At 37.2% G+C, this 13,584-nt stretch overlaps 1 protein-coding gene across 1 annotated transcript; it reads left to right on the top strand.

Moving 5' to 3' along the window:
- The first annotated feature begins 493 nt into the window (after positions 1-493).
- On the top strand, positions 494-3,009 carry LOC100167545 (STE20-related kinase adapter protein alpha). The gene is made up of 3 exons (XM_001951589.5): positions 494-1,138; positions 1,210-1,729; positions 2,772-3,009. Exons 1-3 carry the CDS (start codon positions 735-737, stop codon positions 2,955-2,957), a joined length of 1,110 nt encoding a protein of 369 aa, XP_001951624.1. The 5' UTR covers positions 494-734; the 3' UTR covers positions 2,958-3,009.
- The last annotated feature ends 10,575 nt before the right edge of the window (positions 3,010-13,584 follow it).

Raw genomic sequence — 13,584 nt, forward strand, 5'->3', positions numbered from 1 at the left:
TCCCGTTCTTCTGTCTATTATTTCTGTAGCATTGAGTGTGTGGTTTTGTATGAATTTATCTAAAATTTGTCTAATGTATAATTTATAAACATATAATATATTTGTAGGGTTGAATAATTCTTTTCATGGCCCATGGGTATTTTAATGGTAGGGATTAACGCTACTTTTACAATCATATTTTGGGTAATATGCAATGTACTAATGTTTATTTTATTACTTAGACTCCCGTAGATACGCCACTAACCTATTATACTAGTGTCTAGTGTCCAAGTGTCCTACCGACTACCGTCTACCATTGATTATTATTTATTAATTGTACTTGTATTTGAAATAAGCAGGTATTATATTAAGGCGAATTTATAATGAACCTCCATACCTAAATAAAAACACCTGATTGCGCGGGTGGTGACTGGTGATAACTGATAAGTGATAACGATCCGGCTATCCTAGGACGACTACGACTCACGTTATCACACAGTCGAACACTCGAACATGTTATCAAAACGCTTTTCCCGTATGGCAGTATGTTGTACTTATAACAATATTATTAAGTACCTATTAAATATTTTAAATGGAACTTTAAATTAAATCAAATTTCGTGTTATTATAGTTGTTCGAGTTCTGTCTCCGTGCGTGTACGCCGCAAATAACATAAAGCAATACTTAAGTACATATAACTATACCGGCGACGCTTAGGTCTTCGTTCTCCTATTATCTGACACCCGTGTCATAACATGAACTTCGAACCGGACTTGAAGCAGTACACCATGTGCTCGGTGTTGGGCTCCTGTTTCTCGGATCGGGCAGTTGTGTTCCTGGGAAAGCACAACAAGAGCGGCAACCTGGTGGCAATGAAGAACTTCAATTTGGACAGCATGTCGAAAACTGACTGCCAGCTCATACAGGACGAGATCTACAACACTAGGCAACTAATGCACCCGAACCTCATACCGTATGTGACTTCCTTTTTGGACAAAAGTCAGCTGTATGTTGTGTTTCCGCTCATGGGGTATGGTTCGTGCAGAGACTTGTTGCGCAACCATTTCGTGGAAGGATTGCCGGAAACAGTTATAGCATTTGTGCTCAAGGACGTTCTGCAGGGACTTGAGTACATACACAATAAAGGGCTCGTACATAGGTTAGTAGTGTTATCACTATTGATAACTCATTCCAGTATTGATAACTTTTTTATAATTTTTTTTTCTACAGGGCTATAAAGGCAGGTCATATATTGATACGCGCGGATGGACATGCAAGTTTATCGGGCTTGCGTAGCATGTGTCCAATTGATAAACGATCAAATTTACATTCCTTGCCACTGCAATCAGCTAACAACTTGAATTGGTCTAGTCCAGAGATGCTCGAACAAAATTTGCTTGGGTACAACGAAAAGTCTGACATTTACAGTATAGGCATAACATCATGTGAACTGGCAAATGGTTTCGTTCCTTTTGCTGAAACAGATACCACGTTTATGCTAACGCAAAAAGTTAAAGGTCTAATTCCACACTTGTTAGACTGCACTACATGCTATCCATATGAAGATAATGCAGCTGATAATGGATACCAATCCGAAGAAACAATTGGGGTGAATGCAACACCTGTGAGCAATGTTTATACAAGGATGTTTACGGAGGAGTTTCACAATCTTGTTGAATTGTGCTGTCAACGAGATCCAGAAAGTAGACCTTCTGCGTCCAATTTGTTGGCTCATACTTTTACTAAACAAGTGTGTCTCAAGTCTGCATATTTTTTATATGACCTATACATATATAATTTAATAACTTTGTTTAGTCATTTTTTTTTATATGATATAATAATTTAATATTTACAACTTTAAAATTCTATATACCTACCGTATAAAATCAAAGTATCCCAAGATTTTTAAATTCTTAAAAACTTTTATTCATATAATTCAGAATATGTTATTATCAATTTGGAGAAGAAGTAGTTATGTAGTTAAAAATTTAAATTAGGTCTAAGTGATACAATTTGGGCAAATAATTCCTAAACTCTTAACTTGCCTAATAAAATAACAATAATAAAAAAATGGTAACTAAGTAAACACACATATAACATAAATATAAAGTAGATATTGCGCAATAATTTTGTTGGTAATATTTAAATTTTTATATGTAAAAACGTACATTTCTATTGGGTCTTAACTTAACTTAAGAAGGTTTGTATGTATTTGTGTACATATCAATATTAAGACTACTATAACTATACTACGGCCCACGAGAGTCCATATGTCAGAACGCGTCCGTCACTGCGCATCGGCACGTTGCCGAATAGTGGGAATGGCATCATGGTGGGAGAAAACAGACGTCACATATTACTATATGAATGCGCGGTTTACGTATGGACTCTTGTGGGCCGGAGTATAAGTATACAAACTTCACGCACATATATAGAAATTTAGTTTTATATTAGGGTAAATTGCACCTATTGTCAAACTTTATTGTAACCACATTGTCTGTGTTCCGTTTGAAGTTAATTTTTCAATATTTTAACTCTATCAAACAAGTTATAATAATTTTTAAACTGTAAAATTTTTCATCCTAACTTGTTTTAAAATTAAAATAGCAAAAATTAACTGCCACTAGAATATAGACAATTTTGCTACCTAAATTTGGTAATAGTCAATTCACTCTCATATTAAAATTGATGAAACTAAAAATAGGCAGTATGCGGACCGAGTTAGGAGGTCTGTGGTTATACTAATAATAATTTATCATTAAGTATTGATTTTAATTTAATATATTTTATAGGTGAAACGAGTGAATGTAAAAGTAACTGATTTGTTACGACCGGCTGTACCACTGTTGAAGACAAATGTAGCAGAAATAAGTGATGATCTTGCTTCTATTGGAGGCATGTCACAACAATTAAGTGATCTTGACCTGTTGACATATGCATGGGATTTTGACCTTAATGACATAGTACCAACACTATAAATGCCTATTACCAGTATTAGTATTAGTTAGCGAGTGTTCATCCCTATTATATTGTATGCAATATAGACTTTAGATTAGTAGATAGTCTATAATATATGAAACTTTAAACGTTTATATAATATTTAGATCAATGTTGTACCTACACAACTACTTGAGGTTTATTTAATTTGGATTATTTAATCAAAATTTAATCTTACTATATTATATCTTTCAAATTAATGTTTGCTTGGATGTTGATAAAAATGTGTATTCAATATTTACTGTAATGCAGTTGATTATTTTATTTTGATTTATGGCTGTTATTGCTATTTATGAAATATGATAATAACATTACATTTTTTTTGCAAATAGTTCAATTCTACTATATATTATTCATAAATGTTAGTTGAAAAAAAAAGTACTTAGCATTTTGTATTGGTTTTTGATGTTAATGCTTAATCGTATAATTATACAATTTGCTTATAGTAAATCTAAAAACTATCTAATATTAGGTATGACATGTTACTAAACACAATGTTATTTTTATTTGGTGCTTCTAGGTTTTTCCCCAAAAAATTTGATCTCTTTTTCTTTTGTTAGTTCATTAGCAACGCTTTTAAAAGTTATATTTGACAATTTTTATTTTATTTTTAAAAACACTAACTAACTTTTTGCACTACTTAGCAATTATATTTACATTTACATAGCTTTTACAAATTAGTTTGTCATATAGTTATGTAACTAATATCTTTGTATATTGCTACCTAAATAAAATAAAAAATATGCAAGTATGCAACACATTTTCAACATTGCTCAATATTTCAAAATATTATGTTCGTGTTTGTTTTTGAGTATAAAAAAAATTGCAAATAATTTTTGAAGCGTTGTGCATTATTTTATATTCTTTGATCTAAGTTCTAAATGTGGTATTAAATATATTGAATTTGAAATAGTATACATTTTCTGAAAATAATAATACATTTTTTATTCACATTTGTTAATTGTTCATTTTATGTTGATGTATGTTTTATATTTACCAAACTACATTTTTAGTATTATTTTTAAATGTATATCTCATTCTACTATTATTTTAATTATTTTAATTATGATTATTATTTTATATTTGTTGTTGTTTATTTTAGATGTAATTTCTACTATTATTTGTTCTCATCTAGTAAATTATTCAGTTATTACTATTTGCACAAACATTTAATAATATAAATGTATAAGAAATTGAATTAAAAAAATATATACACATGTATAATTTTAGAGCTATGACTTAATTTTGTTTTTTTTTATATATCCCAACATTATTAGAATTATTGCCTAGTTCTATATAGGCATACATTGAATAAATCAATTTTTTTTTTTTACAAACACTTTCAAACCACATTCACATTTGACTTCAAAATTCAATACTTAACAGTCAACCGTCAACCTAATTAATTATATATTATATTTTATTATTAAGTACAGAAATTATATTTGTATAGTCGATAAATATGAAAAAAGACCGAAAGAATTTAGATATAGCTAGATTGGAAAACAATTATCCAGATAACACCAATAATAGATATATAATTTTTCACTTTCGCCAATACAAAATAATTTAAAATTGTTTTTATGCATAAACCTGCAGGTTGGCTTTGATTTGATAGTAATAAACACAATAAAAATTGTACTACTGCAATAATCTTCACAATATAATATTTATATTTATTGGTAATATAAACTACCCGAATATGGTACATAACATATATTGATATAAAATTAAATACTGTATCTATTTAAATATTCTTTGTAGCCTTCTTCGTACCTACGATCTACCTATAATACATAAAGTCATAAAGAAAATAATATTTTATCAGATTCACCATTTTTAAAGTTATTTCAACTTTAAATTCTATATATTATATAATATGTGACAACCTGATAGTTGATGTCACTAAATACATTTAGATGAATTTATCATAGTTTAAAAAATAATATACCTAGTAACCAATTTTTATATAGTTATTACAGCTATTTACTGTGGTTGGATTTATAGTAAATAGTACCTAATATCCAAAATTTTTTTTTGTTGATTTTATTACTTATTGAAGCTCCCTTAACCCTTTACCTTGAAATGTTGAAAGAAGATATCATTGAGAATTTCAATTTTCAACAAATGCTACTCTAACTATAGTCTATACTACGGCCCACGAGAGTCCATACATAAAAACGCGTCGGTCGCTGCGCATCGATTCTCCTTCCATACGCCGAATCATACCGATCGGAGGCCGGCCGGCAACGTTAACATTCGTGTATACGTAGCGACAGCAGTAAACACGTTTACGAAATTCGACCAATTCGTTTTTATAACTGGTCTTTTGTGTCGTTTACGTTATAAGTTTATAAGGTATTTTTTTACGAGTTTTTTTTATTCATTATGGAGAATCATATAACACCCCCAAAACAGCAATTAATTAGCTGTGTTTTTATAAGACGCTGTATTCACGTTGCCGAGTGGTGGGAATGGCACTTTGGTGAGAGAAAATTCGGCCGGCAGACGTCGCGTACGTCAGTGTCGATGCGCGGTCTGATTTAAGTATGGGCTCTCGTGGTCCTACAGTGGTGTAGCCAGGATTTTTTTCGGGGGGGGGGGGGGGGGGTCTGATCAACTTTTACACTTATACACATTAAATACATACTAGCACAGATAGATAGCTGAAAAGTGTTAATACTTATAGCCTATAGGTACAGTGGCGTGCTCAGCGCGGGGAGGTTAGGGGTTATATCCCCCTCCCCTATTGTCTTTTTTTTCCGACCTACAGAAAACCACTTATTAGTTATTACAGCTGTGAGTCATTAATTATTTATTAATTATTAATTTTATTCGTTGAGTCAACAAGCTTGAAATGTTATACGAGGCTCTTAATATATTCTTACAATAGCAGTTGAAAAATATATAAATACAGTCACAATTTTTTTTTATAAGCATTTAGTTCGACTTTTGACCAATTACGAAAAAATCACGAAAATGTGCAAATTATTTTGAGTTAGGAATTCATAAAAAATTTATTTTTAAATCTAACTATCTAAGATTTGATAATTTAATACAAGATTCCACATAAGTTTGTCTACCTTTAATAAAAAAAAATGTTTACCGGAAAGTCAAACTAAATTTTATGAGCGTTTGAAGTTCAAATTTTAACATCATTGGATATTCACTTGATTTCTCATGTAGCGATTTTCTTATATTGCATTTTTTTTAATATAATATATAACAATACTTTTTATTTGTTTGGTCAAAAAGCATGAAAATATAATACACGGCCCCTAATATATTTTTACAATAGCAGTTGAAAAATATTAAAAATACATAATATGCACATTTTTTTTATAAATTTTAAAGTTTTAATTTCGACAAAATTTATACAAACTTAAAATTTAAAATGCGGGTAAGTGGATGTCACTCTGCTGTATAGTAGGTTACAAGTGAGTCAATGTATAATGGATTGTATTAAACTTGAATTCAATGATATATGATAATTTGTATCTAGGATAAAAAAAAAAATAAAAACCATTGTAAAACTGTATTATAGCTGTATTAAAGCTATATTATAGCTTCTAAAATGTTTTAGTAGTTAAAAATGTACCTTTTTTTCTGTTTGAACTGACGACGCCGCGGGAATTGCTTTCGCATTACTTCTGCGGCGCCGCCATCGATTATTGAAAACAACACACAACGGCCGATGGCCAAATTGAGGGTAGGTGGGACAATACCTCACCTAGCCCCCTTACAATGGTCATTACATTTTACATGGTTCACAAATATCTTATATCTGAAATTGTTTGTCGTTTTCCGGAGCCGACCGGAGTCTGGCGCTTTGGAATCTCGTTTTGGTTATCCTATTGGCGGGTCGACCGGAGTCCGTCTCCTTGGTTGTCTCATGCTGTAACGTACTTCATAAGAAGTCCTCCGCTTCCGGTTTGGTCTAATCCCTCCTGTGGTGTCACAGATGGGGGATGAAGAACGTGGTCGGTGACACCTCTGACGTTTCGCAGTTATGCGAATGGAGGGAGAAATCTGACCGTTCTTCATCGTGAGTCCCAGGATGGCCCGCGGTTAACCGTTCGCCTGTTCTTCTCGCTCGTCAGCTTCTTTCGTGGAAAGGATTTACTCAATCATAGCGATGAGCTCCAGTCAATTCATCACTGACTGAGCGAGAAGCCTAGACCGGGATGATGGGTCGTCGGGTAGTGCGTCTATTCGGGGGCCGCACAGAAGTTCCTCGACATCTTCTGCGACAGGGGGTCTCCGGAGGATCTCATCCATGCGGGAGCGGTCGTCTATCCATCTCTTGCACGTGAACAGCGTATGTTCCGCCGAGTCATTGGGTCCATGCAATACCCGCAGTAGCTGTCCTCTGCCCGGTTGAACCTGTGCAGGTAGCTCCGGAAACAGCCGTGTGCTGAGAGTGCTTGAGTCAAACGGTAGGTGAGGCTCATTTCTGGCTTCGCTAGCCACCGTGCGATATCGGGCAGCAGCCGGTGCGTCCATCTGCGTCCGACAACGTCCGGAGTGGCTGCTGACCGGTCCCATCTGCATTTCCACGGGTTTATGGAAATTATCCCTTCCTCCTTCTTGATTGTGTTGAGAATCGTTCTCCCACGTCTTCTAGCCGGGTCTTGACTCTTTCCCGTTCGTGGGCGAGGAGGTCTGCCGGCAGCATGGACGATAGTACTGATGACGCATCTGCGGATATCGTTCTGTAGCCTCTTATGGTGCGGAGGGCTGTGGTCCTCTGAGGCCTGGCCATAGCGTTGAGGTTTTTGGCCATTTTTATTCCGATCGTCACCCAAGTCGGCGAAGCGTACAGGAGCTTGATGTTGGTTACCGAGCCCAGCAGGGCTCGTTTTGCTTGAGCTGGGCCGCTGACGTTTGGCATCAAGAATCCTATAGCTTTAGCTAACTCGGTAGCCTTCCTGGATACGGCGGCTATGTGAGTGGTGAAAGACAGGTGGCTGTCCAACTCCATTCCTAGGTACCTGATGGCAGGCTTGACTGGGATTGGGTGACCCTCGACGTACAACAGTGGTTTTTCGTTAATGTGTTTTCGCGTCAAAACGACGACCTCGGATTTTTGGGGTGCAATCTGGAGGCCGTTGTCACGCATCCAGTTTGACACCGTATCAAGAACTGGTTTGAATAGCTCTGCTGCTGATGGTCCGGTTCGGGCGGTGCAGATTACAGCTACGTCATCGGCGAAGGCCACTAGTTGCACTCCCTACGGCAATTCCGTCTCAAGCAGTCCCTCGTCAAACACGTTCCACAACGTGGGACCGAGGACTGATCCTTGTGAAACTCCGCATGTTACATTTTGGATTACGTTTGCCTCTCCGACGAGTAGAGTCCTGTCCTCGAGGTAGAATCGGATCATACCGATGAGAAGTGGGGAGACCAACCTTGCACGGAGGGCGGCGTCGATGCGTCGCCATGGAGCGGTGTTGAAGGCGTTGGGGACGTCGAGCGAGGCGACCACGCAGAGGTCGTGGTGCTGGGCTGCACCGAGTGCCGCTCCATGGGCTGTGTGGATTACCTGTTCGATTGCGTCCTCCGTTGATCGCCCGTGTCGGAACCCGTACTGGTTTCCCGACCTTTGCCCAGTCAGGTCGAGGTGCTGATTTAACCTCATCAGTAGGAGTCGCTCGAGTAGCTTGGCCGTGGAGTTCAGCATACTTAGGGGCTTATAGCTTGAAGCGTTTTCTATCGGTTTGCCCGGACCCCTGTGAAGTAAAACGAGCCTCGAGGTTTTCCAGCGTGCTGGGAACTCGTTCCTCGAGAGGTAGCAGTTGAAAATCTTAAGCAACGCCTGCGGAACGATTTTGGACACTCGGAGGAGGACCTCGTTAGGGATCCCATCTGGACCGATGGCTTTCCCAGCAGGAAGCCGAAGGCACGCTTCCCGTACCTCTTCCGGTGTGAACTGGTCGGCTTGAGGATGGACAAGTGCTTCCGTGAGTCGGGGCTCCAATGACTAGTTGGTTGCCGGAGGGTCCGGGAACAGGTGGTTGGCTATGGAGTCCTCCCTTCCACGAGCTTCGACGCCAGGCCACTGTCAGCCGATCTCTCTGATTTCACTCTCTGATTAATTTTGATATTTCAGGCTAAATTATGCGTGTTTCAAATAATTATCATCGGCTCAATATTCAAATATAAAATGTATTTTATTTTAATAATTAAACAACTTAATATTATTTTATATTATAAAATAAACCAAAACAATAATATCGATAGAATTTACGTTAGTGCAAGGCACACTGGTAGGGGTTCCATGTCTTTATGCCGACGGTAAATATATATGTATGTTTTACGCTGATTGCAACCGTTTTAACATCGAGATGGTCCAATGAGCTGGTGTGGTTTACCTGAATAACCCGAATACATAGGTACAGGTATCAGGTGCCTCTTTATTAGGAACAGTAAGACAGTCAGTAAGTCACTGACACCCACCTGAAGGGTGTACGCAACCGGGTTTCGCACCGAAATCGCTTCCAAATCACTAACCACGTAATCTACCTACCGGCTAACGTCGCAACATCCACACTAAAATAAACAACTCACAAACAGCCCAACGAACTACTCTCATGAAGCTCAGGCACCGGAAGACACCAACCTCCACCGAAAAAGGATCCCAGCAATCAGAACCAAAGTCATCACCCCCCTTTGACAAAGATTCCTCAATCGCCACAAAATCACCAACTCCTTCTTCAACAACTATTGATTCTAACGACAGTAGGGACGTCAGCGAGGTCTAAACTTCGCGCTCAGAAATCGAACCACCAACACCTCATGTTAAACAAGAACGAATTCCACCAATCATTATAGTCCCAAACCATTAAAGCTGCCCCAAAAATCATGTCACTATTTCCAAATGGCAAACAACAACATCCATAGTAGCAACCGACTCTGTTACCTTTTGCCAAGCTCAAGATGTCTTGGAAAAACCAAAATACCTTTCCACACTTTCTCATTACCAGTGGATAGATCCCTAAAAGTCTTACTCCCAGGAATACCCAGCAACACCCTAGTAAAAAAACGTTCAAGACGAACTCTCCGAGCTTGGATTTGAACCAAATCACATCAGACAATTCCTAAAAAATGGAAAACTACTACCATTATTTATAGTCACACTCCCTTGAAACCCAACCAAATTCAATCTGACATCAATCTTCTATATCTCAATCACTGTTGAACAATACCAAACTTCTGGTCCCTCAAAATTCTTCAACTGCCAAAATTTCAGCCACTCATCAGCAAACTGTAAACACTCCGCCAGCTGTGTCAAATGCATTGGCTCTCACCAAACGCGGGAATGCACCAAAACCACAGAAAAACCTCCAAAATACTGCAACTGTAGAGGAGGATATACAGAACATTTCAGACAACGCCCTGTTTTCTCAGCTCAAATGACCCTCAAATCCAAAACAAGCTACAATGCAGTTAAATTTCCATCACCAATCATTATGGCAAATCATACACCTTCAGGAAAGGAACCCAGCAACTCAACAACCTCTTATGCTTATACTTCAATTATTACAAACCACTCAGATAACCCTAACAGTAAATCCAAATATTCACTCCCCAAGCTTCTTATGGATACGATACTTAAAATATCCACATCCACAGATATCAAGAAAACCATCGTGTCGGCCTTCTCAGCCATGCTCATGAATCAGTCATGACTATCCAAAATGTCTAACAATCCCTGTATCCTCTACTGGAACTGAAGGGGCGTCTTCAAAAAACGCCTTGAACTCCTTGACCTAGCTCAAAGAAAAAATATTGACATTATTCTACTCAACGAAACGCATCTTATTAACTCCCAACAATTCAAACTACCACTCATATATCACAAATCGACCCCAACAGCAAGGACATCCTGCATAACTGAAATTACGTCATGGTAGCCGGTGACTTAAACGCAAAACACCAATCCTGGAACAGCAGGAGACAAAACACAGCAGGAAGCACGCTCGTCAAATTCTCAGACACAATAAGAGCCATCACCATAGCTGCCCCGACTTCACCCACCCACTACCCTGACAACCCAAATCACAATGCTGATATACTGGACGTAGCTATGCTCAAAACAATGAAACTAAGGTATACAATAGAAAATCTCACAGCTGAACTTTCATCCAACCACACTCCTGACCCCTATCATTCTTGAACTTCAAGCCCAAAGCACTCAAACCCTACTACCTAAAGCTTTCAAACATACAGACTGGACCAAATTCAACCTTGATACAAAAAACATAAACTTTGCTCTCAAGAAAATGCAAACTTCAGAACACGTTGACCAAGCCATCACTGAACTCACAACAAAAATAGCTGCCCTTGTAAACACTAATGTCACCAACACAAAAGATCAAACCCGCAAGTCGCAAACTATCCACAAAATTCCTAAACGCAATCCACAAAAAATACAAACTGAGAAAAAACTGGCAACGTACAAGAAACCCTGACGTTAAGATGTTGTTCAACAGACAAACAGCACTAGTCCATGCCCTAATGCGTTCATACAGGGACAACGATTGGGTCAACTATCTGAGCAACATCGATCCCACAAGTGAAGGCTAGTAAAAATCTAAAAACTTAAAAAAATACTCATGCTCAAACGTCCAGCTGTTCATCCACTTTTAGAACTTAAAACAATCTACATTATGATGCAGTCGTCAAATCGGAAATATTCGCTGATTCAATGGAAAAACAATTCCAAACACCAGACCACACAAGCCAGACTGACGAATTAGTCAAGAATGGCATCGAAGAACATTTCAAATTACCTTACACCAAGAGCATATTCTTCTCCCCTGGTGAAATTCAGTTCACCATAAAGAAACTAACTAACGCCTGTCCCAAACATTGTAACCGAAAAGTACTAATACAACTCTGTAACATTCTCAACAGCTGCACAAGACTAGAGTACTTCCCACAAAAATGGAAACACGTCACGATCATCATGGTCTTCAAACCAGGAAGGGACGCCAAACAACCAGTTAACCAAGGATCTCACTGCTAAACTCACTGGGGAAAGTATGCGAGAGACTAATCCTAAATCACTTCCAACACTACCTAAAGGACCATATAAGACCCGAACAATTTGGATTTCGCACAAGCGGCCAAGCCATACTACCACCACCCAACTTGTCAAAACCATAGACGAAATATCAATCAATCTAAACAAAAGGGTAAAAACAGCCACAGCATTCATATACATCGAGAAAGCGTTCACCAAAGTCTGGCATCAAGGTCTAATATATAAATTAATACAGCTGAAAATACTAACTCAACTACTTAAATTGCTCGAATCAATTCTTCTACTCAGAACATTCGAAATAAGGGTCAACGGCTCATTATCATCAACAAGGTCCATACTCGCCGGAGTACCACAAGGATCCTGCTTATCCCCTCAACTCTTCTCCGTGTACATAAATGACATGACACAGCACAAAGACTCAAAGACAGCTCTATTTTCAGACGATACAATGTTTTACGCTTCCAAACCCACCACCAACTGTGCCGTTAAAAGAAAAAAAGAGATTTATAAATATATCTGAATAAAACTGGGAGTTTCATTTTTTTAAAGTAATTATATGGTTACATATTTAATATTAAATATTTTTTTTCTATATTTCCCATTAATGTAGCTCAAGTCTATACCTGATACTCTTATGATGCTTTTAAATTATAAAAGTGAAATGATAAGTTTTTTTTTTTTGAGGGGGAGGGGGGGCCTATATAAATTCTAAGGTGGACTTAGCCCCCCCCTCACCAGCCACCCCTCTTATTGGGTATTTGCGCCTACGACTGTAATACAGATCACGATTTAAGATATATGTTAAATCAGTGGATCCCAAGTCTTTTTGATACTACGGACCACCTCAATTCTAGACCTTATTAGTTATTTTTTTTTTAAACAAAAATAATTTTATTTTTTATAGCAGGCTTATAATAATGTTTATAATTGATCAATTGTATGTAAAAGTTTAAAATTTTTAACAATTTAACGAAAATATTACTAAATTAGTAATTATATATATATTAAATATATACAAATGTAATGATATCATTATATTATATTTATTATAACGACTCACGGACCACCATAAAATGTCTCGCGGACCACCATTGGTCCTCGGACCATAAGTTGTGAGCCACAGTGTTAAATCGTGGCACAGATCATGACAAACTGTCATGGCACAGATTAAATGAAAACAGATGCACTTCATATGCTGCAATCAAGAACTACTACTATGTAGTAGTTCGTGGCTGCAATCTAGAAAAAGAATACGGTGCTCTGATTGGTCTCCGCCCAAATCATTGTGACCACAAATACCAATGCTAATTTATTAGACATGCATACATACCATACTATTGAAATTTGAATTTAGCTCAGTAAACTTTTCAATTTCAACCTTTTCATTTAATCTGTAACTGTAATTACGACATTTCCATATTGAGTTTTAAGCTATAATAGTTCAATGGTCCACAACTACAGCCTGTGGTTGACGTAATCAATTTATATCCCATTAGTTGGAAACACTGTTTGTCTGTGTGTAACAACACTTGTTTGATTTGATTACAATTTACAAAATATTT

Source organism: Acyrthosiphon pisum, chromosome A2 (genome assembly GCF_005508785.2).
Source record: "Acyrthosiphon pisum isolate AL4f chromosome A2, pea_aphid_22Mar2018_4r6ur, whole genome shotgun sequence".
In the NCBI taxonomy this organism is placed as follows: Eukaryota; Metazoa; Arthropoda; class Insecta; order Hemiptera; family Aphididae; genus Acyrthosiphon; species Acyrthosiphon pisum.

Coding starts and splice junctions, on each gene's coding strand:
- LOC100167545 (XM_001951589.5), top strand. CDS start 735: ATGAACTTCGAACCGGACTTGAAGCAGTACACCATGTGCTCGGTGTTG. Junction 1,139..1,209: donor AATAAAGGGCTCGTACATAG/GTTAGTAGTGTT, acceptor TTTTTTCTACAG/GGCTATAAAGGCAGGTCATA. Junction 1,730..2,771: donor CTCATACTTTTACTAAACAA/GTGTGTCTCAAG, acceptor TATATTTTATAG/GTGAAACGAGTGAATGTAAA.